This window comes from Rutilus rutilus (assembly GCF_951802725.1).
Source record: "Rutilus rutilus genome assembly, chromosome: 24".
NCBI lineage: Eukaryota > Metazoa > Chordata > Actinopteri > Cypriniformes > Leuciscidae > Rutilus > Rutilus rutilus.
In genome coordinates, this window is record NC_140228.1 from 4372203 (window position 1) to 4399115 (window position 26913).

Below are 26913 nucleotides of genomic sequence, written 5' to 3' on the forward strand. Positions count from 1 at the left end.
ATATGATGATTTGATGCTTAAGAAACATTTCTGATTATTATCAGTTGTGCTGGATAATATTTCACAATTTTACTGTTTTTATTGTATTTTTCATCAAATAAATGCAGCATTGGTGAGCAGAAGAGAAAACATTTAAAGATATCTGAATTATTCCAAACCCAAACTTCTGTAGTGTACATCACTGGTACAGTCTTTATATATATATATATATATATAAAAAAAAAAATCTTTATTGGCATCGATGGTTCCATGAAGAACCTTTAATCCATTCCATAAAAGGTTCTTTATAGTGGAAAAAGGTTCTTCAAAATGGTTCTTTTAAGACCAGTTCACTGAAAGTTTCTTTGGGGAACAATAAAATACCATCACTCACGAGGATTTGGAAGCCATAGTTCCTCTGAACTGGGAATTCGGTCACATCGTAGCACGAGGACAGATCGATCTCTCCGTCCAGATCGGCAGCCTGAGGAACACGAGGGACGTTGTTAAGTTAGTTAACAGTGGCCGTTTAAATCGCTGCTGAAAACACTCACCTCCTCGGCGATGGAGTCACGGTAGAACCTCAGGCTCTGATCGGTCAGAACAAACCAGTGCTTCTTCCACTGAGACACCGAGAGAGACAGAAGCAGAACAAACCTTCTGAATAATCTCCACCTCAAACGTTCAGACAAGCCGTTTAAGACTTCCACTGGTTCATTTTAGACTCACCAATCCATCTTCGTACAGTTTGGTCATCCATCCTTTCTTAAAGTTCAGCAGGTCCGGCTGAAAGGAGATGAGAACAAAACATAACATGTATAAACTTCAAACATTAACAGGAACAGCAAATTGTTAATATACATTAATCAAGTTTTCATGACCACAAACTAAAATTCAATGCAACAATTCACTCAAAAATTTACATAAACCAGTGTTTCATGAATGAATCCCATTGACTTCTACCTTATTTTTTAGGATTTTTTTATATTTTCTTCCGAAAATTAACACATTTTATAAAAATAAAAAAATGTATATGCCTATAGATAAAGTAAAATGCAAATATATTTTTTTGCAACCCAGGCCACCGGGGAAAGTGGCTTGTCCCTGTTGTTCTCAATAATATCGTTTGCTATTTTTTTGTCCGTAAGATATTTGTTCACAATTCATGATTTTTTTTTAAAATGCTGTTTTAAAGTACTTTACATGCAATCAAGACATCAACAGTTAAGACTTCAGAAACAAACACACTAATATGACATACTGTATCTATTAATTATGTTAATATCAATGTTAATTTAAATACAACAATATAGAAAAGACAAATATATAATTTTTTTATTTTAAGTTTAGGTTTAAAAAGTCCTAAAAATTACTTCTGCATCATAAAACCATCACCATAAGTCAGAAGTCAGAAACGGCAAGTTCTGAACAGGCAGTGGTACCTCACAAAGCCATAAACAAACTAATCTTCAACCTAAAGTTACACAACCAATAATAATACAAACCCTCTCCCATAGTATCTAATGCTGCAGTATTGAGCAGATCTAGTCCGGTGAAGATCACACCCACCAGACGTTTGGTAGTTCACCATTCACAGTACCTTAGTCTTGTTGAGTTTCATCTGTGACCTGTTCTTCACACGCTTCTGACTCACATGCCGTCTTTCTGTGTGTATGAACATGAATCTGTGTTCTCGTGTGTGCATGTGTGTGTTTGGGCATGTGTCTCTGGTCCTAACGCTCTGAGTGAATGCTATTTATAATCACGGGTGATGAAGTGGTTCTGGGTTGGGTTTGCATGAACGCAGTACTAACAGCTGAAACACACACACACACACTCTTAGAGCCTTGCAGCCCCTTAGACGTAAACATGCTGCGTTCTTAAGAGTAATTCATTATATAAGTAGATTTTCTAAACACACTTTAGTTTCTATGGTTCATATTCGATTTTGCATGTAATGCAATATAATTCTAACCGACAAAGTGAAAGTTAACTATTGTGAGAATCAAACAGTCATAGTCTTGCATCTTAATGAGCGACAAAGAAAAGGAAAGTTGTTCAGAGTTCAGATGAGGGTTAAGTCTTTGGTCATGCACATCAGTCTCTAAAGGTCCCTTTTGAAACACTTACAATGCAATTATAGCATGTAGAATTCAGAAAAATGTATGTCGACAGATGAGGTCATTAAAATTACACTGTTATGATAGTCTGATTATAAAGTATATTTGAGACTATAGATAGACTATATAGATCTGGCTATAGTTTGAATTAATCTCTTCGCATGACACACAGACATTACTGTACAGAATGGCTCTCACGGCATTATCCTGAAGCATTCGTTTCATGTGTCACTGAACGGAAGAGAGCCTCTCAGGAGCGAGTGTAAGCATCAAATCCTTTTGATTTTTCACCCCCAAAAAAATCATAGACAAGCTAGGAAGTCGGAGAAAGTCTCTTTTTTAAAGGTTCGTTATAAGCCGTTCACACACTGGCAATAAAAAAGTGATTAATAAGTGAAAATCCGTACATATAGTCCCATTTAAAGATGATATTTATGGACAATACAACATTTCGAACTAAAATGACACATTTGAACTCAGAGAAACACTTGATTAATTACTGAATGACATGATAACATTTGAAATGAAAAAAAATTCTATATTCGCAAAAATGTACAATAATGTTTTTTTGTTTTGTTTTTATATCTAAAAAAAATTACAATAAAAAAAATTCAGTCATGACTTAATATTAGCCAACAAAAGTTAATTTTTCCTGTTTATAATTTAATTTAAAAAAACTAAACTAAAATCCTAAAACTTTCTACCTCTGTTTATGTTTAATAACCATTAAATTACTACCAACACTATTTGATTTAATACATTACCAATACCGTAATCAAAAAAATGTGTGTTATTTATGTGGTCTTACAGTCATGAGTGTCTCTGTGGTTCTGCGGTCCAGACTTTTGGCCCTTCGGTAACCAGATAGTGAATAAACCTCATCCGTCCGGCCTTTAGCCGAATCCAATGAGAAATCCTGCAACAGTTTAATAAATAAATAAATAAATAAATAAATAAATAATTCAAAGAAACATTACTGATGATTTTAACAAAATACTGCTACCAGGCCTCCTTGAAATATCATTATAAAACAGACAGTTCTGACTCTGAAATCTGATTGGATAATCCAGATTGAACTGGCTTATTGCCGTAACGACACTCGGCAACTTACTGAACAACAGCAAAAATGTTTAGTCCAATCATTTCACACACTCAAAAGTGCAATACTGCAATTTATACACTATTTTCAACAGATGCAAAACAGTTTATACTACAAAAAATGGATTATACACCCTTAGTATAATCATTAACTAAACACCATGTTAAATGAGTACCTGTTTCTGGTTGGAGAGCCGTTTCTCATTGCGTCCTGCTCTCTGATTGGCTGTTTTAGAGTAAGAAGGGGCGGGGTCTGTTAAAGAATTCGTTGTGTCCATTTGTTCTGGAGTGCTGACAGCGTCATGACACTCAAATCTCTCGATGACCTGTGAACGTCTGCTGCAAAACACACACAAGAGGTCAGAACAAAAACAATGGAATATATGGCATAATCAGATGCTTTTCCTTTCATCACAGATCTTCTCATACCTTTTTTCGGACTCTGAGATTTGTCCAAAATAATGGGTTAAATTAGAAACCGAACAGAGTTAAAAATGCAATGCATAATAAACTAATAAATGCATTAATAAAGAAACACATTTCACTATTTCTACCTACAGCACTGCAGGATGTTTACATCTACAGAGGAAGGATGCTAAAGCATATTTGTGTGAAATAAAATGAAAAATCACTTCCTCGGTTCATTACAGGTCAGTCAGCTGAAACTGACCCCATAAATGACCCGAACACTGTCATAACAATGTCTCAAACAAAGGAAAGGAAATTGTTTCTCATTGACATTAAAGCTGTGACATCGCCTCAGAATGACTTTGTATTATAAAACAGATTCCTGTTATAAAAGCCGGTGTAATGTGATTATTATAATTAGTGGTGAAAAAAAAAAATCACTTTTTGCTTATAATGTAGCAACTTTTGGCATGTATTGCCATTACATTACAGCTAGCTAACACAGAGAAGCTTAATTCCCTCAGCAAAACTACCTTTAGGAAGATTTTAGTGTTTGAAACTGCAAGGCTTTTCTCAACAGAGAGAATCTGGGATGTTAAGCATGTCACTGATTTGTAGTATTTGTTTAACAAGATGAATTTTAGATGTCTTATACGAGCAGATGGCAGAGCAGAGGGACAGACACAGGACACCAGCCATGAGCAGAACCCCAGTCAGCGGTCAGTCTTTGTCCCAGTGTACACCCAATGTGTTAGTAGGAATAATTCATCTTTTACACCCATTTCACACCGAACTGAAGCAGCCGCATACGTGCACTATGCTTTCTCATTGACAGCATTTCTGATGCATTCTGGGGTACCACATTTAGCATTTCCTTTGACATAATTATTCTAATTTATATACAAATATATATTTTATTGCATATAAGTGGGTTAATAATGGAACCTCATTGGGCGGAGATCACATGACCAGATGAATACAAATAATTTTTGTATTTACAAAAACCCTAAACAACATTTCTGCCAAAGCATCAGTAACTGAAAACGTTTGCTATCGAGTGAGGCTGCATTCAAGCCATTTTAGCAAAAAAAATGAGTGAACCTTTAAATTCCAATGATCTAAGCAAAATGAAACTCGAACCTCATTGTGAGGCTATAAACTAAATCGTCTGTGTGCATAGTTGGGCAGTCTGAATTCACTGTTAATCTGTTTTCCGAAATAAATATGCGCTGCTTGCGGTGTGAAAAAGGCTTTTGTCTTTGATTCTGAGATGTGCGTGTGTGAGTGTGTGTGTGTGTGTGTGTGTGTGTGTGTGTGTGTGTGTGTGTGTTATAATTTGGCCCCAGCAGGTGGAATGAAAGTAAGCAGTGGGTGTGTCAGTGGGCGTGGCAGGGCGTGGCGCAGGGCAGGAAGTGCAGAGTTTCAGAAGACTGCCTGAAAAAGAGGAGAAACAGATCAAATAAAAAGCCAAAAAGACATAAAAAGCACGAGAGAAAGAAAAAACTGAAATGAAAAGGAGAACAGAGCAGAAATAAAGAAACATTTTAAATCACAGATACAGAACTGAACAGATACAGCGTTCAGTTCTGCCTCGAGATTTCAACAAAATGGAAGAGAGATTAGATTGGAAGTTCAGTTCTACACAGTGTTCACTAGGTGGCGCTAAAGCTGCAAGAATGAGATGAATGTCATGATTCTAAGTGCTAAAAGGCACAGCAGTAGCTCTGACAGATAGCAGCGCATCCTCCCTGCGTCTCAGTCTCTGAACTTGTTCATCCTGAGTGTCATTGACCGATTAACCGGCTGGTTTTTCCTGCCGGCTCCAGCAGGTGGAGATATAACCTCCACGCTCGCTCTGAGACGTAAACACAGCAGGCGTGTTGGCTGGGTCTGAGCGAGCAGATTGTGTTTATACTGCAGGGGAAGTAGCTGCGTATCTGCAGTTCCCTGTACAGAACTGTGTATCTGCTCAATTACGATCAGAATATAACCTATAAAGCATAATGTGGCTATAAAACATGAATGTCTTCATTTCTGTGATTTAAATGTATGTATATTTAACTAGAATGTGTGTGTGTGTGTGTGTGTGTGTGTGTCATTGGCTCTGGTACAAACTCTAGTGACATACCTACCTAGTAGACAGCATTTTTAGGCATCATAAGCACGTAAAATCTATTTCAAACAGTACCAATATGGGGCCGGAGATCACATGACCAGATCACATGACCTTTATCTCAGTAGCTGGTTGTGGAACAAATAGAACAACATTTCTGCAATGACATCAGTAACTGAAAACGTTTGATATTAAGTGAGGCTGCATTCAAGCCGCTTTAGCAAACCATACAAAAAAAATGACTGAGTGAACCTTTAAATTAAATTAAATTAAAAGTTCATTAAAAATAAACTATTTCATGAAGTATTTGTGTAGGCTATGCTATTACTTTTTTTTTATTTATTTTTTTATAATATTAGCCTATTTGTTAATTTATTTATTATGATGTACTTTTTTATAATATTAATTGCAATATAATATTGTTTGTTAATATTAATAATATTATTTGTTAATAATATCATTTGCTATTATTAACCCTGTAAAGCCGTACATATGAAATAATAGTTTTAAAAAAATCAATTTGTAAAAAAAAACAAAACAGTTTATTAAATGTTTTTAGACAAAAAAAAAAAAAGACAATTTGTTGAGTATCATATTTGATACATTAGTCTTTTATGGCTCATATAGTATGATAGAGTGAGAATATGGAGCTCATACTCGAGGAGGAAAAAAACGGAGCAAAAATATGCAATTTAGTGCAGTCTAAGCTATCAGTCAGACGATATAAGACGATTTCTAGGTCTTTCAGCAAAGTTTTGATAATTTATTATATAGTAGGGTTTATATGGTTAAGCATTATTTGTGTCTTGCACACGAGCATCTTACAAGAGCTGCTGCCAATGTAGAGTATTTCAAATTTAAAGATGCTGTCAAGTCAAGTCACCTTCATTTATATCGCGCTTTTAACAATATAGATTTTTCAAAGCAGCTTTACAGTGATAATAGGAAATTAAAGTAACAGAGACTGTTTTGGCTTCATGGCAGCTCTTATTGTCCAGCTAACGTTAGTTTTGATTGACTTTCCGTTGCAAAGATCATTAGTTATTAACTTACATAACCGCTTACATGACACCATTCTAACAGAAACCCCTCAATGCGCTCTGGCCCGCTCATTCGCACGACAACAGTGCCTGGTGGCGCGAGAACGCAAACCTTCCAAGCATTTTGAAAAACTTTATCATCTCCGCGTAAATGCTGTCTATGAAGATAGCTGCGTCACATGGGTTTGAAACAGAGCTTTTGTGTGTGCATCACTCATCACCTTCGTTCACGTCCGAACAGTCGTTCCACTTCCTCCCGGCCCGGGCTCCTCGCGCGTGCTCGCAGCTCCTGCCGTTTCTGAGTGGGTCGGTACGCTTCCCGATGACTGAGTCTCCGTGCCCGCGGCACGTCTGCCAGGGCGGCGTAACCCTGCCCGCCTCGACCCGCCCTGCCCACACGGCTCTCCGGACTCTGCTCTGAGTCCAGAGAGCTCTGAGAAGAGGACAGGGATGACGGGAGGATGTTTGCGTGGCATGTGTGTGAGTTTGGACTGGAGAGCGTGTCTGGGCTGGGAAGGGGACAGAGATTGGCATCCGTCGAGGATGGGAACTCCAGCGATGGGGCGTCCACTGAAAGATGCTCCTCTGATTTGCTAAGTCTTTGTGTGTTGTGTTGGTGAGAGCGGGCGTTACATGTAATGCGCACATCACCGGGAATCTGTGTGTTAGTAGCAGTGTGTGGGTTGTGTGACGTGTGTGAGCTGACTGGAGAGCTGAAGAGCTCAGGAACAAATGAGAGATACCTGGAGCGTGAGGAAGAGGAGGTTGATGTGGAGGAGGAAGAAAGCAGAGGCGGCTGTTGTTGTGGTAGTGGCTCTCGCTCCTGCTGGCATTGGTGCTGTTGTCCTTCATCTTCTTCGTTTTTGGGTTTTTCCAGTGAAAAATATCCACTCTCCACCCGTGGCTTCCGACCAGCACTCAAGTTTCCTGAATCTGAGCGTGAGAAAGACAGAAAAATCACAGTCAGTACCTTTACAAAAATGTACCATGGTAACATTACAGCTGCCAAAATACCTCCTTACTACTGTAAAATCATACTAAATTAATCTGGGATCCCTTTCAAACAGAGTTAGACGCTTTGAGAATCCGTCGTTTTGTTCAATCTTGTTTTTAATGACAGTGGTGACTAACACCAAGTTACCACAGTTTTATTAAGGTAACAATCACTGTAGCATTTGGTCAGAAATTATAGTGACTGTGGTTTTTGTGAGTAAGTGAACCTACGCATTTAAATGTTCTTTTCATTTTGCCTGAAACTGGAGGTCCAGTGACTTTATTATGTGTGAAGTGGACATCTTTCTTCTAAGACCAAAATAAATAATGATTCCTGGTGATGTGATTCAATATTATAAATCACACGTGCTGAACAACGACCGTGGCAGTGGGGATAGACCTCGTAAAGTCAAGAGTAAATATTTCTCTAGATTTTAATGAAGAAGATTTGACAGGAACTCACTGTTGCTATGATGTTCTGAGAGGCATTTGCACCAAAACTCACCACCACAATAGAGTAACACGGTGTCCGCCCAACTTTTAAGAGGCCTTGGCTCCAGAATTATTTTTCCCATTCATTTTTCCAATAAAAAAAAAAAAAAAAAGCCATAACTTTAACTGCTGGTGTCGCTGCTGGACAGGGTTGAGTGATTTAAACATGCTTTCGTAATATTCATATTTCGTTTTATTTTTGTACTGTGGATTATTTTCTCATCCAATTTTTGAAGATGCACTGCTTCTTTGCCTCCTCGGAGGAAATACCCCTGATACAAATATTTAAGTGATTTGAGAGCTTTATGAGCGGACGTTAAAGAGTTCATTTGGCGAGATTAGCTTGTTGTGATTCCTTGATTGGTAGGCATTTATTTTGCAGAATCAGGGGGAATGTGAACACTATGAATTCTGCTGTTATACAATTATATATATATATACAGTACCAGTCAAAAGTTTGGAAACATTACTATTTTTAATGTTTTTGAAAGAAGTCTCTTATGCTCATCAAGCCTGCAGTAAAAAAAAAAAAAAAAAAAAAAAAAAACAGTAATATTATGAAATATTATTACAATTTAAAATAATGGTTCTCTTTTTTAATATATTTTAAAATGTAATTTATTTTTGTGATGCAAAGCTGAATTTTCATCAGCAAGTACTCCAGTCTTTGGTGTCTTATGATCCTTCAGAAATCATTCTAATATGATGATTTGATACTCAGTTATTATCAATGATGGAAACAGTTGTGCTGTTTAATATATTTTTTTGGAATACTTTTTTCAGGATTCATTGATGAGTAAAACGTTAACAGCATTTATTCATAAAAACAGCATTTATTCAAAATAAAAACATTTCTAACAATATAAATCGTTACCATCACCTTTTATCAATTTAACGCATCCTTGTTGAATTAAAGTACTAATTTCTTTAAAAAAAAAATAGTTATTGTTCCCAAACTTTTGAACGGTAGTGTATATTGTTACAAAAGATTTCTATTCTAAATAAATACAGTTCTTTTTAACTTTTTATTCATCAAATAATCCTAAAAAAAGTATCTCAGGTTATAAAAAAAATATTAAGCAGCACAACGGTTTCCAACATTGATCATAAATCAGCATATTCAGTGTTTCCCCTACCATTATATAAGGGGGGCGCCCCGCCCTCCTAACGGCTCCCCCCGCCCCCCTTGGAGGTCAAGTAAATTTGATTTGATTTTCTTTATAGCGACAGATTACAATTTGTTATTTTATATAAAAAAAAAAACCTAAATGGCCCTTAAGTAATATGTTATTTATCTTATTTCCACGATGGCATGTCTTTTCTGTCTGTGTTTACAATTATCCCAATGAGTGCGCACACTCACACACAAACAAACACTTGCGTCACATACAGTTGAGCACTAGCGGACAGAGAGCGCGCGGCTGGAAATGTGTCGCTGAACTGAAAATGGCAACACTCGCTCTACTGCGAGTAGCAGCCGGAGTAGCTCTCCTGCTCCAAGTCTAACGCCCGTTTCACATATATTTCGTTTGCGGTGAGTATTTTTTTTCCGTACCCATGTTAACAGAGCTTTCACACTGCACGAGGATGCAGTCCGTCGATGATCGATCTGTTCCAGAGATCGTTTCTACACCGAGTCTATTTCTGCTGTGCTGCAAACGCTGAATTAAAGTGACAGCGCATGTTTCGTGGTCAAAATGAACACCGATTGACATGAAAATGTAGTAATTTCACCATAAGTGCGATTAATTAAATAAAATGTAGTAATCTCACCATAAATTTATTTAATTAATTACTACTTTTTTCACTTTAAGACTGAGTTAAAGCAAGGAAAACTACAATTTACCTCAACAAGGCGACATAATGAACAACACTCGTCTTATTCGTGGAGGTGGAAAAACAAGTTCTTTGTGACATGCAAGATTTATTGTATTAAAATTTAAATACAAAAGATTTTAATATAAGTACATGGTTAAATATTTTACCACTTGCTTGAGCAACTTAATATATAATTATATAGAAGTAATGTATTGAATAATACATTGTTTAAATTGTGTTTACGTGAACGCGCGTTCACAGCAGTGGTGCGTCTGACAGGATTATTCTCTCCAATAAATACATCATAGAAATAAAAACTTCTCATAAAAAAAGCCCATTTAAAATTTATATATATATTGGTTAGTATTTATAAATCTTTTTTTAGTTGTTAGTTAAAAAATAAAACTATTTAAGCTCTGGTCCATTAATATTAACAAATACTTCTATACATTTAACAAAGGTTATTTGCAAAAGTCAATTTTAAAAAGATTTAAATATGTTTATTTATTTTTTTAAAGAGATATCTTATGTTAACATTTTTTAACTTTTACAAACCATTACCCTCCCAGACAACCAATTTATGTGACAGATAGATAGATAGATAGATAGATAGATAGATAGATAGATAGCGTCTGTGTGTGTCAATTTTCCCCAAACCCCCCCCCCCCCCAAACCTGTAAACCTAGGGGAAACACTGATATTAGAATGATTTCTGAAGGATCATAAGACACCAAAGACTGGAGTACTTGCTGATGAAAATTCAGCTTTGCATCACAAAAATAAATTACATTTTAAAGTATATTAAAAAAGAGAACCATTATTTTATAGTTTTTTAACTGCAGGCTTGATGAGCATAAGAGACTTCTTTCAAAAACATTAAAAATAGTAATGTTTCCAAACTTTTGACTGGTACTATATATATGAATATATATATATATATATATATATACAAAAATAAATAAAAAAAAAAGAAAGAGCAGAGCCTCTGCTTTTAAACAACAACAACTTAAAAAAAAATTTTTTTTGGTAACACTTTATTTTGATGGTCCCTTTTGAACATTCTGTTGACTATAAGTAACTTTGCAACTACATGTCAACTAACTCTCATTAGAGTATTAGTGTACTGTCTGCTTAATATCTGATAACTCTTTATTGTGATGGTCCTCCAACAGACACTCTACTGACTATAAGTAACTTTGCAACTACATGTCAACTTATTCTAACCCGTACAGTCTACTAATACTATACTAATACTCTAATGAGAGTTAGTAGACATGTAGGTGCAATGTTACTTCTAGACAACAGAATGTGTTAAAGGGACCATCAAAATAAAGTGAAACCAATTTTTTATATAGAATAGTAAGTGTTAGTATTAGTATTAATGGGTCAAGTGTTGATATAAAAGATGCGTCTTCAGCAGTTTCTTGAAAATGGCTAAAGACTCTGCAGTTCGGGTCGTGTTAGGCAAGGTCATTCCACCAGCTTGGAACAGTCAAGGTAAAGGTCTGTGAAAGTGTCATAAAAAAAGCAACATTTTGAACAAAAAGCAGAGAAAATTGCCTTTTTGTCAAAGGCTTTGTCAGGATCGGATTCAGAACGATGATCAAAACATAGATAAGATTAGGTGTGCAAGGTGGTTGTTTGCACATGCATACGGAATATTTCTAAATTCAAAATTTAAAATGTGTTTTTGTGGAAACTGTTTTGCTAATTATTGACACCCAGGTTCACAAGTGCATGTCATAACCTTGTTTTTGTTAGTTTCAATTGAATTGTTTGTGTGTTGGTACCCAGTTGACTCAGGCTGCCGGCGCTGCAGCTTGTTGGTAAAGTGGCCCGACTCCATGTTCCCTCCTGCCACAGGGTGGCCCGGGTGGGCGGCACTCGCTCAGCGTGAGCTATAGTGCTGGGAAGACACACCAAACTGCTGCTGCTGCTGGTACTGGTGACCGTCACCTTCGCAGGGCCTGGTTCCTGAACACAGAAAAAGAGAAACATTCAGACAAGCATAATATTTAACTAACCCGTAGTCAAGAACAAAGAGCTCTTTGATGTTGAAAACACCTGTGTGTATGTGTGTGTGTGTGTGCAGACAGATAGACACACGAATGTAACTGTCTAAACTTGCAGGCTGATAACAAATGAGCTATTGTGCCATGATTTCATACACACACTGATTTACGCTTAGCACCACACCCCACACTAAACACACACTCGCAGATTAACGTCTGTGTCTTTCCTGTTTCCACCTGACCGCCCAGTAATACCTTTTTGATTAAATCATAAAATCACTCAGCGTATTTTTCTGCATGAAACCAAACACACACACACACACACACATGCCTGTGTGTGAGCCACCCAGCATCCCAGCGGAAGCACACACACATGAGAATGATTTACTGGATAAATTATGACACGGTTCTTGTTCCTTCCAATCATATGATCTCCAAAAACACCCATAATTCATGTATTGATCAGATTCCAGTGCTGTGCTCTGATTGGTCGGATCGTGCTGCTTCTGGACTTACAATAAACCCATTTATGTTCTGCTGGGAACATCGAGCTGTATGAAGAGCAGCAGTCTGACAAAACACAGGTCAGGAGGTCAGAGCAAAGTAAATGAACCCTAACAATACAAACACAGTCCATTTAAAACATCCCATTATTCTATTAATTACAGGACTGAGCAATAAAATAAATAACCCAAAAAAAAACGAAAGATAAAATAGAGTTTGAGAAAATGGCTGAGATTTGTTGTAAAAACTATTTAAAAATATAAAAAAATAAATACATAAAATATTTACAAAAACATTTTATTAAAAATTTTTTTTATATACATGTTTAAAACAAACAAAAAAAATAAATAAAAAAAAATAATACTATATATATAAAATCATTAAATATTTCTAGAACAAAATCCTAAACTCAGCTATATTTGTTTATAAAATATGTAAGAATATACAAAATATAAATATATTTTATGTTTAAAATATAAATACAGTATCAAAATATATCAAATATATTTTATGTTTAAAATATAAATACAGTATCATAATATATCAAATATATTTAAAAAAAAGAATAAAATATTTAAGAATTAATAGATTTAAAATCTTTAAGATTGTTTTTCTAGAAAAAAAAAAATATATTTATACTGAATATTAAAATCAAGTTTAATATAACAGACAAGAAGGCTCAAAAATGTCAAGAATTTTGTCATTCACCAAATAAGGTGAAGTTGAAATGAGTAGCGAGGTTAAAGGAATAGCTTATTTAAACTATAACCAGATAAGTAAATGGTCCATTTTCGTGTGTGTGTGTGTGTGTGTGTGTGTGTGTGTGTGTGTGTGTGTGTGTGTGTGTGTGTGTGTGTACCTGTGGAGTTGGCGTTTCCACTTTCCGTTTCTTCTTCTGGTTTTGTTTGTTGGTTCGAGGGAACACCATCAGCGCCTCCTGCCACCTGAACACACATACAGTGTTTGGGAATTATTTCAAAACAGCAATATTATTTATTACATATTTTACTAAATTACTATCAGTGAGTGATCACTTTAAGTCATTCCTTCACTTATTAATGTCTAAAACCAAATCCATATCAAGCTTTACCAGATGAACAATGAGGATGCACACAAATTGTCCTTTCAGTTAAGATCGAGCCATTGCAACACATTTATAAAATAAAAAGGGTCTTTATTAGTTTCATGTTAGCGTTGACATCTCCTGGGGCCTATACCATGATGTTAGCTGAACAAACTCAGGGTTACAGGATTAGTTTTGAGTTGCTAAAAGCTAAAATGATACATGTGTGATCGATTAATAATTACATAAATAATATCTAAATCATACAAAATTATTATTTTTAATAAGCATTACTAAATACGAGACGATTTTGTCTTTAAAAATCAATTTCTATGTAGTGACCTTTCATTTGGAGTAGAAACAGGTGGAGTGGCTTTATCGCATCCAACATGTGTCACTTTGCTCACTACTGATTGGTACATGTTTGGTTTGCAACCTCTAACCCGGAACATAACCGGCCCCGCACCAGGTTAGCCGTGGAGCGTAAGTTACTATGGCGATGAACACTGCTAAAAGCCAAACCACTTTCATGGTGCCTAAAACCCAGGGTTGGCGCAAACTAAACTGAAACACATCTGGCTAGCCACCTAAACCGGCTTCATGGTATAGGCCCCTGCTGTCCAATATGGTTAGCAGGTGTTTTTCACCAGAAATAATATATTCTTATCGGCAAGTCTTATAAATTAATGCAAATTAATGCATTTTTATCCTTCAAAGTAGCGAGTCCTTTCAGCACTTCTGGCTCTATGACAAATTGCTTGTGATGTCCTCCTTTTGTAAGTTATTTTGGACTAAATCAGTAAATGTTAATGATTAAATGCATCAAAGTCACAATTAAACCTCAAACAGATCATGAAGTGAGTGTGCATGCGTTAATGAAAATGAAAACAATTTGATGTGGGATGGTAAATTTACATTTTTAATCATCATTAAAGTAACGTGTTAACATCAGACAGTTGTCAATATGTGTTTAGATCAACTGTGAGATATGAATTAACGCTCATTCTTCATCTGTGTGCGTGTGTGTGTGTGTGTGTGTGTGTGTGCGTGTGTGTGTGTGTGCGTAACTCACCCATGTATGATCTCTTTGCTCTCAGCACGTATGTAATGGTCTTTCTCCGGTGTGCAGATGCACAGTGAGTGTTTCTGACCTGTCCGGCTCTCACCATCCACAACATCCACACACTGATTCAGGTTTATGGTGCCCTGTGGAAGAGTGCTGGCCTGAAACACACACACACACACACACACACACACACACACACACACACACACACACACACACACACACACACACACACACACACAAATAAGTAGCTTCATCAGCATTTCAATATTAAGCAGCACAACTGTTTTGAACATTGATAATAATAAGAAATGTTTCTTGAGAAAATCAGCATATTAGAATGATTTCTGAAGGATCATGTGTACAAACAAGTAATAAAAACTCAGTGAGTGTTTTAGCGCAATTTTCTCACGTCATGGGATCACAACACTCAAAATTCAATTTTTGAAGCATAAAGGAAAGATTTTTGATCAAATCTTTTTTTCTAATATTATTGTAAATTTTAGAAGCTATCGATTGCAATTTGTTTCAACTCGATAGCTATTATGGTTGCCGAGAAATTTGCAAAAAACGGATTTTTTTCTGGAATTTCCAGGAAATCCAAAATCTTTTCCTGGATTTTTTTTGTGCGTTCCCGAGATTAGACCTTCCTTAACATAATGCCGAAAACCCGAAGTCTCTAGGTGGTCTGGTTGAGGAGTAGATAGAAGTGCAAGATTGGTGCGCACAGACAGAACAGAAATCATGAGTTAACAATCGCAATTTTGTCCGGTGGAAAATTGCGCTAAAAACCAAAATCACCAACAAAACCTCCAACGTGGAACTTACCAAGTCAGACAAGATGTGTGTGTGTGTGTGTCTCAGCTTTAGACTGAGGAATGATGGAAGCACTTTATAATAAGGTCCCAAAAGCATCAACTAACACTGAGCAATGCATTTGTGACAGTATTTATTCATCTTTGATAACATTAGTTCAAAATGTTCACTGTAAGTTCATGTTAGCTCTAATAAAATGGTAACACTTTACGATATAAGGTTTCATTTGTTCACATTAGTTAATGTATTTAATAACTAACCATGAGCACTACATTTGTTACTGTATCTGTTCATCGTTAGTTTCCAGCTGTTCATCATTTATTCATCACAGTACACTAACTAATGTTAACAAATACAACTATTTTTTAAATAATGTATTAGTAAATGTTGAAATTAACATTAAAGATTAATAAATGATGGTGTAGAAGTGCAGTTTATTATTAGTTCATAATGTAGCTAACTAATGAAACCTTATTGTACAGTGTTACCAATAATGTTAACAGATACAACTTCTGATTTTAATCATGTATTAATATTATTAATTATTGTAAACTAATGTTAACAAATGGAGTAAAGTTACAGGAATGAATTACATAAATGTTTTCTTTTAGGGTTATGGTTTGGATATTATAACTGCGTAATATAAAAACAACAGAAGTCTATGTTATGTCCTCATTTAGACAGTGAAGTAAACATGTATGTGTGTGTAAACGTGTGACCTCACTCAAACACACACCACAAACCGGTTCATTCTCCCTGTATTTCCTCACGAACCTCCTCTGACATTCATTCAAGTATTTCTCTCAACATCTTTCACAACATCTCTCGATATTTTACTTCGTCACAAAATTCCTTCTTTGTTGTGCAGGCCAGCATTCACTCACACACACACACACACACACACACACACACACACACACACACACACACACACACACACACACACACACACACACACAATAACTCTTTCAGCAGGAAAGACTGACACACACAGAAACAGTGACCAAGCAACACACACATACTCATCAGAAATTTGGAAAGAAGAACAACACAACACTGAAAAACAGGCCTTCACTAAACCTTTCTTTTTCAAAGCTGCATTTCCAGCTTCCCTTTGATCGCTTGTTTACGGCGTTCCTCATTGGTGCGGCTGTTGAACAAGTTTGCTTGTTTTAAAACCTCTGATCACATGATGCCGCGACACGACTGAGTGATGACAGCTGAGGTGCGGATAAAGCTGCTGAGGCATCATGGGAGAAATTCAAGTTCCATAAAAGAGACATCATCCATTTCTAAAAGCCGGTGGGGGGGGGATTAGTCCGTGTAATAAGCCCTGCAGGGTTCATTCGAAGCCAGAAAACATAATAACCCCCTGAACATCTCTGAACTTGTTGCTGAATTTGTTCCATATTTGATGAAGTTTGCAATCTGTTTATTACTGTGAAGCTGCTTTGACACAATCTGTTTTGCATAAAGCGCTATATAAATAAAGATGACTTGACTTAACTTAACTTGACTCCTAACCAGATGTAACATGACATTTTGTAAGTTGCTTACAAGAGTTGGATCAACTGCTCCATATAGTAAAATATGTTCTGATTTAGCATTTTCATGAATTGTTCTTCACAACTCAGCCTACGTTCAACTCGCACTGTCAAAAACAAGCTTTTATTACAGACTGATTTGTTTTTCAGTGAATCGTATTTGCAGATCAAAGTTCCTCAAGCTCAAATATTGTGTTTGACTTCTGCCATCTATTTACTTCCAGACTAGTTCCATCAAACTAACCACCACTGCACTCGTTTATCCACAACCTGTGCTCATTTTGGTCTTACATAAAAAAAAAAAAAATTTTTTAAAGGAACACTCCACCGTTTTTTGAAATAGGGCTTATTCACCTTCTTTCCTGCATTTAGATAGGTGGGCAAATGCATTTTTGTCTCAGTGCATGCATTGTTTTAGTTTGACAGGGTCGGCGCTAGCTTAGCTTAGCATAATGAATGGAATCCTTTGTTGCCAGCTAGCATGTCCTGAGTAAAAGTGATATAAAAAAACAAAAAAAAACACCTAATTACTTCTTGTGGCCTGCGTATTCACAACAAGTACAAATAGCGATGCAGATTAACACTAGGTGATTTCCTATGCATTATGCTAAGCTAAGCTAGCGCCGACCCTGTCAAACTAAAACAATGCATGCACTGAGACAAAAATGCATTTGCCCACCTATCTAAATGTAGGAAAGAAAGTGAATAAGCCCTATTTCAAAAAACGGTGGAGTGTTCCTTTAAGTGCCCTTAGACCTGAAACCACATTTGAAAGCATACAGTTGTCAAACTGCATGTACAATTTTCTGAACACCAAAATTAGATTAAAATGAATATCAATATATAAGAGAAAGCATTTAGGGGACTAGTCACAATTGCACCATTTTTGTCCTGCAGTAAATGTTAAAAGTCTAAATAGTTTAAATTTATGAGTTCAATACAACTTCATGCTTAACAATTATTAATAAAAGTTATTAAATTAGTTGGATTTTACATAAAAAAAAAAAAAGTACATATATGTATGAAGGAAAGTCACCATTTTGTTTTCGCAGTTTACTTAAATGGTCCTGCAGTTTGACAAATTAATTTTACGTTTAAATATTCGATGTAGTCCACAAATGAGTTGAAAAATTTTATCATATTGATCATACAAAAAAAAGTTTAAATTAGTTTCAGGTGAATTATAGCCTGTCACTTATTTTCATGTTGAACTACACACATTTATTTCAACCAGGGATTCCCAAACTTTTTTTAGCCAAACAATTTTGAGCTAAAATATTTTCTTGTACCCCCATGAGATTTCCATATGAAACATATTATACACATATATATTTAATCTTAGACATTATGGCTTTGATTTTTTTTTTTTTAGCAATTTTAGGGTTAAAATTATTTTATAAAAACATATATTTTGTTTTACATTAAACTTTAAATTCTATCACTTTTTTACTCTTTAAAATTTTGTTCACTTCTGCATTAATCTGCTGAGTGATCAAGCTTAGATCTGTATTCCAAACCAAAGCATTCATGAATTACACTGTTAGATCAATGCTCAAAAAGACAGTTGACAAGTTAAATAAAAATAATAATGAATTATTATCTTTTCATCAACCCCAGCTTGGTAATAATCCCTGATCTAAACGGCTGATAAACTACAAAAAGAAACACATTTGCGAATGGGAAGATCGCAATAATGATAAATCACACACTAAACTCCTCTACTGCTGTCTTTAGAGAGGTGCCTCTGGGAAAGCTGCCCGACTGACTGAGCGTTTTACGCAACACAAAGAGACTGCTGAATCTGTGCTCAGCTTTAACCCTCGCCCGGCCCACGGGTCATCATCCGGGGGCAGATTCACTGAGGTCGTGAACCACAGCGAGTACATGTTCAATAACCAGCCGTCTAATCAACGCTCGCATGCATTCATACAGAGATACAGCTAGTCTGAAAATAGCAGCTAGGCTTCTGTTGTAATCTTCCTGTTCTTTCCTCCTACACATCTCTCTCTTTCTCTCTCCGCTGGCTGTAAGTCCAACAGCAGAGGAAGAGGATGATGGAGAGAAGAGAAGGACTGTCACTCAAATTAATTATGCAACATGCTGGTTAATTCATGAAGTCATTCAAAATTCATTGCCTATATGACATCGAACGACACAGAAGCCACAAAATAAGCATGATTTTTTTTTTTTAAACATTACAAATTGTGTAGTAAATGCCATTTAATGTTCATGTTAAAGACCATATGAAATGTCATATTTCTTTCTAGGAAGATATATATTTTTGGGTCTGTTTTCCAGGAAAGACTGTACATTTTACATGCACATGTTATTTGGTTAAACTCAACAATAAGATTCCATTTGTTAACTCGGTTAATAACTACATTAGTTGACATGAACAATGAAAATGCTCGATTTATTAATATATTTACTGTAAAGTGTTAACATTTACACTAGCATGAAACACTAACCTCAAATCTAACACACAAAGACTTGCACCCAGCGCAATTGACTTTGTACACCGACACATGCATCATTCCTATTTTGCACCCGCGCACAGCGGACTTTTCCCTCCACAGACGCACGTCGGTAAATTAGGGAATGAACTTGCTCTCCCGGGGTTCGGTTCAGTGAAAAGAGGCGGCGTGTTTCGGCGCAAACGTTCCCTGGTGCTATTTTGCAGTTTCAGAAAACAATTCCGCCACAGACCAGGAAAAACCTCGTCTAAAGTCAGTGGCACGTTATTCAGATGCTATTTTAAGGGCGCACGCTTGGCCATAATGTAGCGTGTGCACAACAACACACACTTTGCTTATCTCATCTACACACAGACACAGCAGTTCTCATTTTTAGAAAACCATACATTATTACGAGGAAAATTAACACACGAGGGAAATCATTGTGGTGTCCATGAAGATGTGAAAAAATAGGCATAAATCTAGCTTACACATTTACCCAAATTATTATACGCCTGTTTAACCAAAGCTAATTTGTGTGGGTTTCTCCATCCCCAATGTCACTTCTCTGTGTTTTACGGCCCTGACGAGAACGCCGGTCTCCTCGGCTGTGAACCGCTCCTGGCAAATCCGCCGTTATAATAGCAAACCGCCATGGAACAAGCGCGCCTGCTCTTAAAGGGAATGTGAGATGACACTCTGATTGGTTTATTTCATGTTACGCCCAAACCACACCTATGAGTAATGAAGCTACTTCAGACCAACCCATTTTAGATTTGCGTCGGGCGCAAGAGTCATTTATCCCGCCGTATAATAGCAACAGCGCCCGAGATCCGCCCACAAAGTTACTTGTGTTTCGCGCTTGATACTTGCGTTTCAGATCGTTAAAATAGGGCCCTATATGTTATAATACAAAAAAATACATAATAAAAAATAATAATAATAATTGGCAGTTTTGATTCAATGAAAGACTTTTGCTGAATGGAATAAAAATAAAAAAAAACACTGAGAAATTTTTCAAAATATATTCTTTTGTGCTCTGCCGAAGAAGAAAAAATGTTGTCCTTAAAGATGATGACAATAATCGTCTGTAATAAGTGGCATTGTCTTTATGCAAAACATAACTCATTTTTCTGCTGATGGTGAGGGTTTCTTGACATGCTTATTCAGATTTACCGCTACACTACTTTCTATATTGTAGGGTTCGAGAGGTCGTTATGGAAACACATGTTGAAGAGCAGCTATAAATACAGCGTGAGGCTCAGAATGTGTTCAAGCGTTCTCCACACACACTCACACACTCACTCACACACACACACACACACACACACTCACAGAGCGTCCAGTCGACACCCGACATCCTGACCTCTCACGAGACGACACTTCAGCACCTGTTTCTGATGGGACTGATACAATGAAAACCCTGCTGATGACATCGACACACACACACACACACACACACACACACACACACACACACGTCAAAATCACCTGCAAAGGATTTTTGAGTGCATTTGTCTGCAAAATAAACACCTAGGGCCAAAAAACAAAGACTCTATCAGTGCAATATTAGCATTATATATATATATATATATATATATATATATATATATATACAGTGCAATGCATAAGTGAATACACCCATGCTAAAGTTGACTAAAAAGAGGAATAAAAAATCATATTTTGGAAATTGAACTTAATGCCTTAATTTAAAAAATTAGGAAAAATCCAACCTTTAAGGACACCAATTTTCTTTGTGAATGAATAATGTATCGTAAATAAATAAATGTTCTTCCTTAAAATACAGGGTGCATAAGTGAGTACACCCCTATGTTAAATTCCCATAGAGGCGGGCAGATTTTTTTTTATTTATTTTTTATTTATTTTTTTAGGATACTATGCATCCTGATAAAGTTCCCTTGGCCTTTGGAATTAAAATAGCCCCACATCATCACATAGCATTCACCATACCTAGAGATTGGCATGGGGTACTTTCCATAAGATCATCTCTCAATGCAAATCAAACTAGCTTTTAGGCTAACTGAAATAAAACCATGCCAATCTCTAGGTATGGTGAAGGCTATGTGATGATGTGGGGCTATTTTAATTCCAAAGGCCAAGGGAACTTTATCAGGATGCATAGTATCCTAAAAAAATTTTTTTTAAAATACTTAAAAATAAAAATCTGCCCGCCTCTATGGGAATTTAACAAAGGGGTGTACTCACTTATGCACCATGTATTTTAAGGAAGAACATTTATTTATTTACGATACATTATTCATTCACAAAGAAAATTGGTGTCCTTAAAGGTTGGATTTTTCCTAATTTTTTTAAATTAAGGCATTAAGTTCAATTTCCAAAATATGATTTTTTATTCCTCTTTTTAGTCAACTTTAGCATGGGTGTATTCACTTATGCATTGCACTGTATATATAAAAAGAGTACTTTTTACATTTTTATTTCTTAAGTTTTAGTCATTTTATTGTTAAAATATTTCTTTATAGCTTTAATTAATCTTTATTTCGGTTCACCCTAAAAGCTTAGATTCATTCCGTTCATCATATAAAGCGATCGAGTCTCTTCAGAACATTTGGACTGAACCGCTCAATTCATATGGATTTGTTTTTCGATCTCTTTGTGAACCTTTTGAAGCGTCAAAGTGGTAGTTGCGTAGCTGTCAATGGAGGGACAGAAAGCTCTCAGATTTCATCAAAAAGATCTTCATCTGTGTTCTGAAGATGAACGAAAGTCTGACGGGTTTGGAACGACATGAGGCCGAGTAATTACTGACAGAATTTTCATTTTTGGGTGAACTATCCCTTTAAACTTATTATAGTTAGTTGCCGAGGCTTTTTATGTAAAATTTCAATTATTCTGATAGAATAGTTTTGGTTTAAGTTTCACTTAACAATAAAAACAACACTGGACTCTATATATGTGACCCTGGATCACAAAACCAGTCACATGTCGCATGGGTATATTTGTGGCAATAGCCAACAATACATTGTGAGAGTCAAAATTATAGATTTTTTCCTTTTATGCCAAAAATCATTAGGATATTAAGTAAAGATCATGTTCCATGAAGATATTTTGTACATTTCCAACCATAAATATATAAAACATGTATTTTTGTGAGTGAATGCAGCACAATCGCCAACATAAACGGACAACTTTAAAGGAGATTTTCTCAATGTTTCGATTTTTTTGCACCCTCAGATTCCAGATCTTCAAATAGTTGTATCTCGAGCCAAATATTGTCCTATCCTAACAAACAGGTTTCATATTTTAATCAATTTAAAAAAATGACCCATGTGACTGGTTTTGAGGTCCAGGGTCACATATGCGCTTTATTGCGTTGTCAAAGGTTGAATCTGTAAGAGCGGTTACTGAATTAATACCTCTGACTGCATGTCTGTGTGAGGTTAAAGTAATAGCTCACCTAAAAAATTTAAAATCTGTCATCAGTTACGTATTCTCTTTCAATGACGTTCTTCTGTGGAACCAAAATGGAGTTATTTATAGTTTAGGCCAATGTTTTCCACGTAAACGGTTGTCAAGCAAGACTTTTAGTTTCAGCTTGCTCCTCACACAAATCAGTAACACCACTAGATTTGGGATAACGTGTACAAGTCACATGGACTGATGTTTTGATGCTTTTATGGTGTTTTGGGGGGGGAGTTTAACAGCCCCAAAGCATTCACATTCTTCTTTCCCAAACCTAGACATGACCTGAATCTTAAAACAGTACAAACAAACTGAACGGTTGTTAACAATCACAGCCTCATTTCATTTGCGTCAATTGTAGAATACAGTCCATATCTACAAGAACAGTATCCCTCCCTTGATAAATACTTCTCGTATTTGTCCTTCTTTCTCTCTCTGCTGCGAGCGGCTCTACAGAACGAGAGTAATGTGTACATTCGTCTCTGTTCCTGGATGTCTGAGTGTAGGAGGGAAGTGGGCACAGATGGATTGTGGGTAGTGTTACGGATGTAGCGCTGCTTCACCAACCCACACACATACAGATCATCATCACCCGGGCCGGGTCGAACCTTGCCTCCCTGCGTTCGGTAATGATGGACTTTAGGTTCATGTAGTTCCAGACACGCACACAAAAACTCAGAGAAAACAAGCGCGCACACAAAAGAACTCATGATCACGTGTGGGCTGAAGTGGTGCTTAATAACAATCACAAACACACATGAATGCAAATGATCCCAAACAGCTTTTTATCCTTTATGCTGCCCTTTATACGTCCATCACTCACTTCGAGAGAAAGAGAGATGAAAGAGAAGCAACCGCAAAGGAGCAGAGACAAAGAAGAGAGGACACAACTGAATTCAGCCATTATATCAAGCAATGCATATACACACACACAACATACACCAGGCAGGCAGTAACATAAACACCCTGAAGGTCTGTCCACATAGAGCCGCCCACAGACTGCAGACAGAACATGGCAACACGTATACAGTATGAGGAGCGAGAGCCATTGCACACACTCACAACACACTCACAACACACTCACCATGTCATCCAGCGCGTAACGCAGGAGTCCGTGTTCATACAGAAGGAAAAAGCGTCTCTGCCATTTCTGTAAGAAAAGAAATTACGATTGCATAAGCGAAAAGTGAGAATTTCAAGTGTGCTTTAAGTGTCTAAATACTTTTTTTAAGTGCCACTGTATATGAATTATAATGTTTATAGAATCATGCGGCCTGATTGATACGGAGACCGACTGATTTGGTGTCTCATTCTCATTCTATTAAATTGTGCATATTAAATATATATATATATGTATATATGACCTTGCTCTTTAGATATCAGCATTAGCCGTTTGGTTAACCACTACTTCCTACATTTACATACTTATATATACTACATATGCTTTGAGTTATTTTTATCATATTTCCATCTCGTTTGTCAATCTGTGATTTCCTGTTTGCTGTCGAATTGTTTCCCATCCCACAAACTCCCTCTCCTGCTGTTTCTCACCAGTTCAGCTCAAGAGACCGAGAGTGAGTCAGCGACTCCACGGCCCCCTCAAACACACACACACACACGCGCACACACACACACACACACACGACTCGCTCACACACACACACACACACACACACACACACACAGAAAAGCAGCAATCTCTTCTCACACACAATGTGCGTCAATAAAGAAAAAAAATACGGGTCCTTTGGTGAAATAAATATAATGCATGACATCTAATAATATATATATATTAAACTGTTCTGGACTTTTTATGATTACGGTCCCGGAGACCCAATGGCACACATGTAAAAATGACCATTATATATATATATATATATATATATATATATATATATATATATACACATTTTATAATTATTAAAACAAAATTTATTGTAATGAAATCATTTACTAACAAATGTATAAATGAATGATAAAATAATCATATTATTAATCTCATGTTATTTTTTCCTTAAATCATTTTAATAATTTCATCTGACATAATAGAAGCCCATGAACTTTTTTTTCTACAACTTTTTTTTTTTTACATTTTACATTTAATGTTTATTTTAATTTGATTTAAAAGTAATTAAGTAGCAATCTGATACTAAAATGTTTCTTTTTGACCTATTAAAATGGCCCCAACGAGAACGTGGGTGTTGAAAGGTCACCTTTTGACATTTTTAAATAAAAAAAAGCAAGAAAATGAAGCATTCCTTAATAATCCCTCAAAATGTTCCTTTTGATTCTGGTGCTGAAATCCGACCTGGACATTTCTTGCCAACATCCATGAGATTCACTCTATTAGTGCAGGTGAGAACAGCAGAACTGAACGAAACAGCACATTCTAGAACGTGTCTAAAAATAGTTTTTTGTTAGACATTTTTGCCAAAATGAGCTCGTTAAGTAAAAAAGTGCAGCGCTGCATTATAATCCATATTCCGTGGCATGTTCTCGGTGAAGTTTTTCCTGGGCTTTAAGGAGCCGTGCAGTCATACGAACCCGTGATCTGTGCAGAGGATTGTCAAAGTTTGTTCCTTCAGGTGCCAGGAGCAGCCATCCACCGTAGATGGGTTTTGCCTGAAACATGCAACACATGATGTAAGAACAATAACACTGATCATCCAGTTCTTTTCAACACTGTTGAGGCATTTCAGTGAACTATTTCAGATAAACCTGCTCCCACAAACTGTAATGTCAATCAGACCGTCTCTTTTTGACTGGAATGTGGAACATTTGAAAAGTGCCATCGGAAATTTTCTTCTAGAATGATCATTTTTATGAAGCTCGTATATTAAAGTTCAGTGATTTCACTTAAATGGCAATGAAAATTACTGAAAATTGTCATTTAAGTGAAATTACTGAACTTAAATATACGAGCTTCATAAAAATGATCTTTCTAGAAGAATATTTCCGATGGCACTTAGAGGCTTTTGCATCTGAACTCTTCATTTTACATGTCTCAAATTCAATGCACATTAAACTGGGATTAAAAAAAAAAAAAGTATTCTAACATCCAACAACACACTTCACTCTTGTGGAACCGTGCCAAAGAAAAGTACGAAAACATCCCTGCACGTGACGCTCCTGTGACTGCACAACAAAGTGCCGACGAACGGATTTGTGATCGTACAGAAACTCCCAAAGAAAGCGCACAAAAGAGAAGCATGAAACACAAGGGGAAAATTTACTACTTAGAGGTTCCTCTTTCAAAGCTCAGCAGATCGCAGATACGTTTCATTTTAGTACGTAAAACTTGTTTTCATGTTTCTCCAAAAATGCCTTAAGAGAAGAGCAACAAATTAGACTATAGCTAATACACTTTATATAGCTGTAACATATTGTGGATATCAGTTTTTTTGTCGTTTGCGTTCACACTGAGATGTGATTCTGATCGCAGACTTTAGTATTCTGGCAAATGTGAGCACAGATCTTTTCTGAAGCTCGTGAGATTACATGCGTCTTTTACTCAGGAAAAACACACATCTGAGAAGCAGGAGACTTCAGCTAAAGTCTCCATTTCATCTCTTGCTGTCTAGGAGAAACATGCTGAGATATTAAAGAGAGCTCAGGTTTGATTTTTTCCTCCGCTAAGGTACAGAAAACAAAGAGTGACAAATGAACCGTCTGGTTAAAGGAGTGTCGATGGCCCGTGAAATAGTCTGAGCAAAAGAAAAACGCTAGATCTCCTCAGATCAAGTGCAGGATGAAGAAAAAAAAGAAAAAAAAGAAAGGGAAATTAATTTCTCTAGTTCTTGCACAGCGACACTGTACCGACTTTTTTTAGGGGTTCAAAATACTTATGCAATTAATTCAGCAAAGCCGTTATCTGTGGATAAAATCTTCATTTTTGCAAACCGATTTACAAACATCCCATATCAATGACGTCATCATAATTTGCATAATTT

The 26913-nt window shown here is 36.3% G+C and overlaps 1 protein-coding gene and 1 gene segment (V, D, J or C); both read right to left on the bottom strand.

Moving 5' to 3' along the window:
* LOC311284461 (Ig kappa chain V-III region MOPC 63-like) overlaps positions 1–26913 on the bottom strand; it is a 945935-nt gene that overhangs the window by 198807 nt on the left and 720215 nt on the right.
* The window catches only part of LOC311284125 (myosin phosphatase Rho interacting protein), a 53367-nt gene that overhangs the window by 22632 nt on the left and 3822 nt on the right, over positions 1–26913 (bottom strand). For 3 of the 9 annotated variants that reach the window (XM_084398979.1, XM_084398977.1, XM_084398980.1), the window contains exons 2-13: positions 25508–25585; positions 24048–24113; positions 14713–14864; positions 13437–13521; positions 12590–12643; positions 11852–12035; positions 6980–7691; positions 3374–3536; positions 2908–3015; positions 709–765; positions 534–602; positions 374–463 (exon numbers count right to left, since the gene is read on the bottom strand). In XM_084398979.1, the coding sequence (XP_084255105.1) occupies positions 374–463; positions 534–602; positions 709–765; positions 2908–3015; positions 3374–3536; positions 6980–7691; positions 11852–12035; positions 12590–12643; positions 13437–13521; positions 14713–14864; positions 24048–24113; positions 25508–25585 (1818 nt within the window). The remainder of the gene's footprint in view (positions 1–373; positions 464–533; positions 603–708; positions 766–2907; positions 3016–3373; positions 3537–6979; positions 7692–11851; positions 12036–12589; positions 12644–13436; positions 13522–14712; positions 14865–24047; positions 24114–25507; positions 25586–26913) is intronic. The other 6 variants (XM_084398983.1, XM_084398982.1, XM_084398978.1 and 3 more) reach the window with 6 other exon arrangements.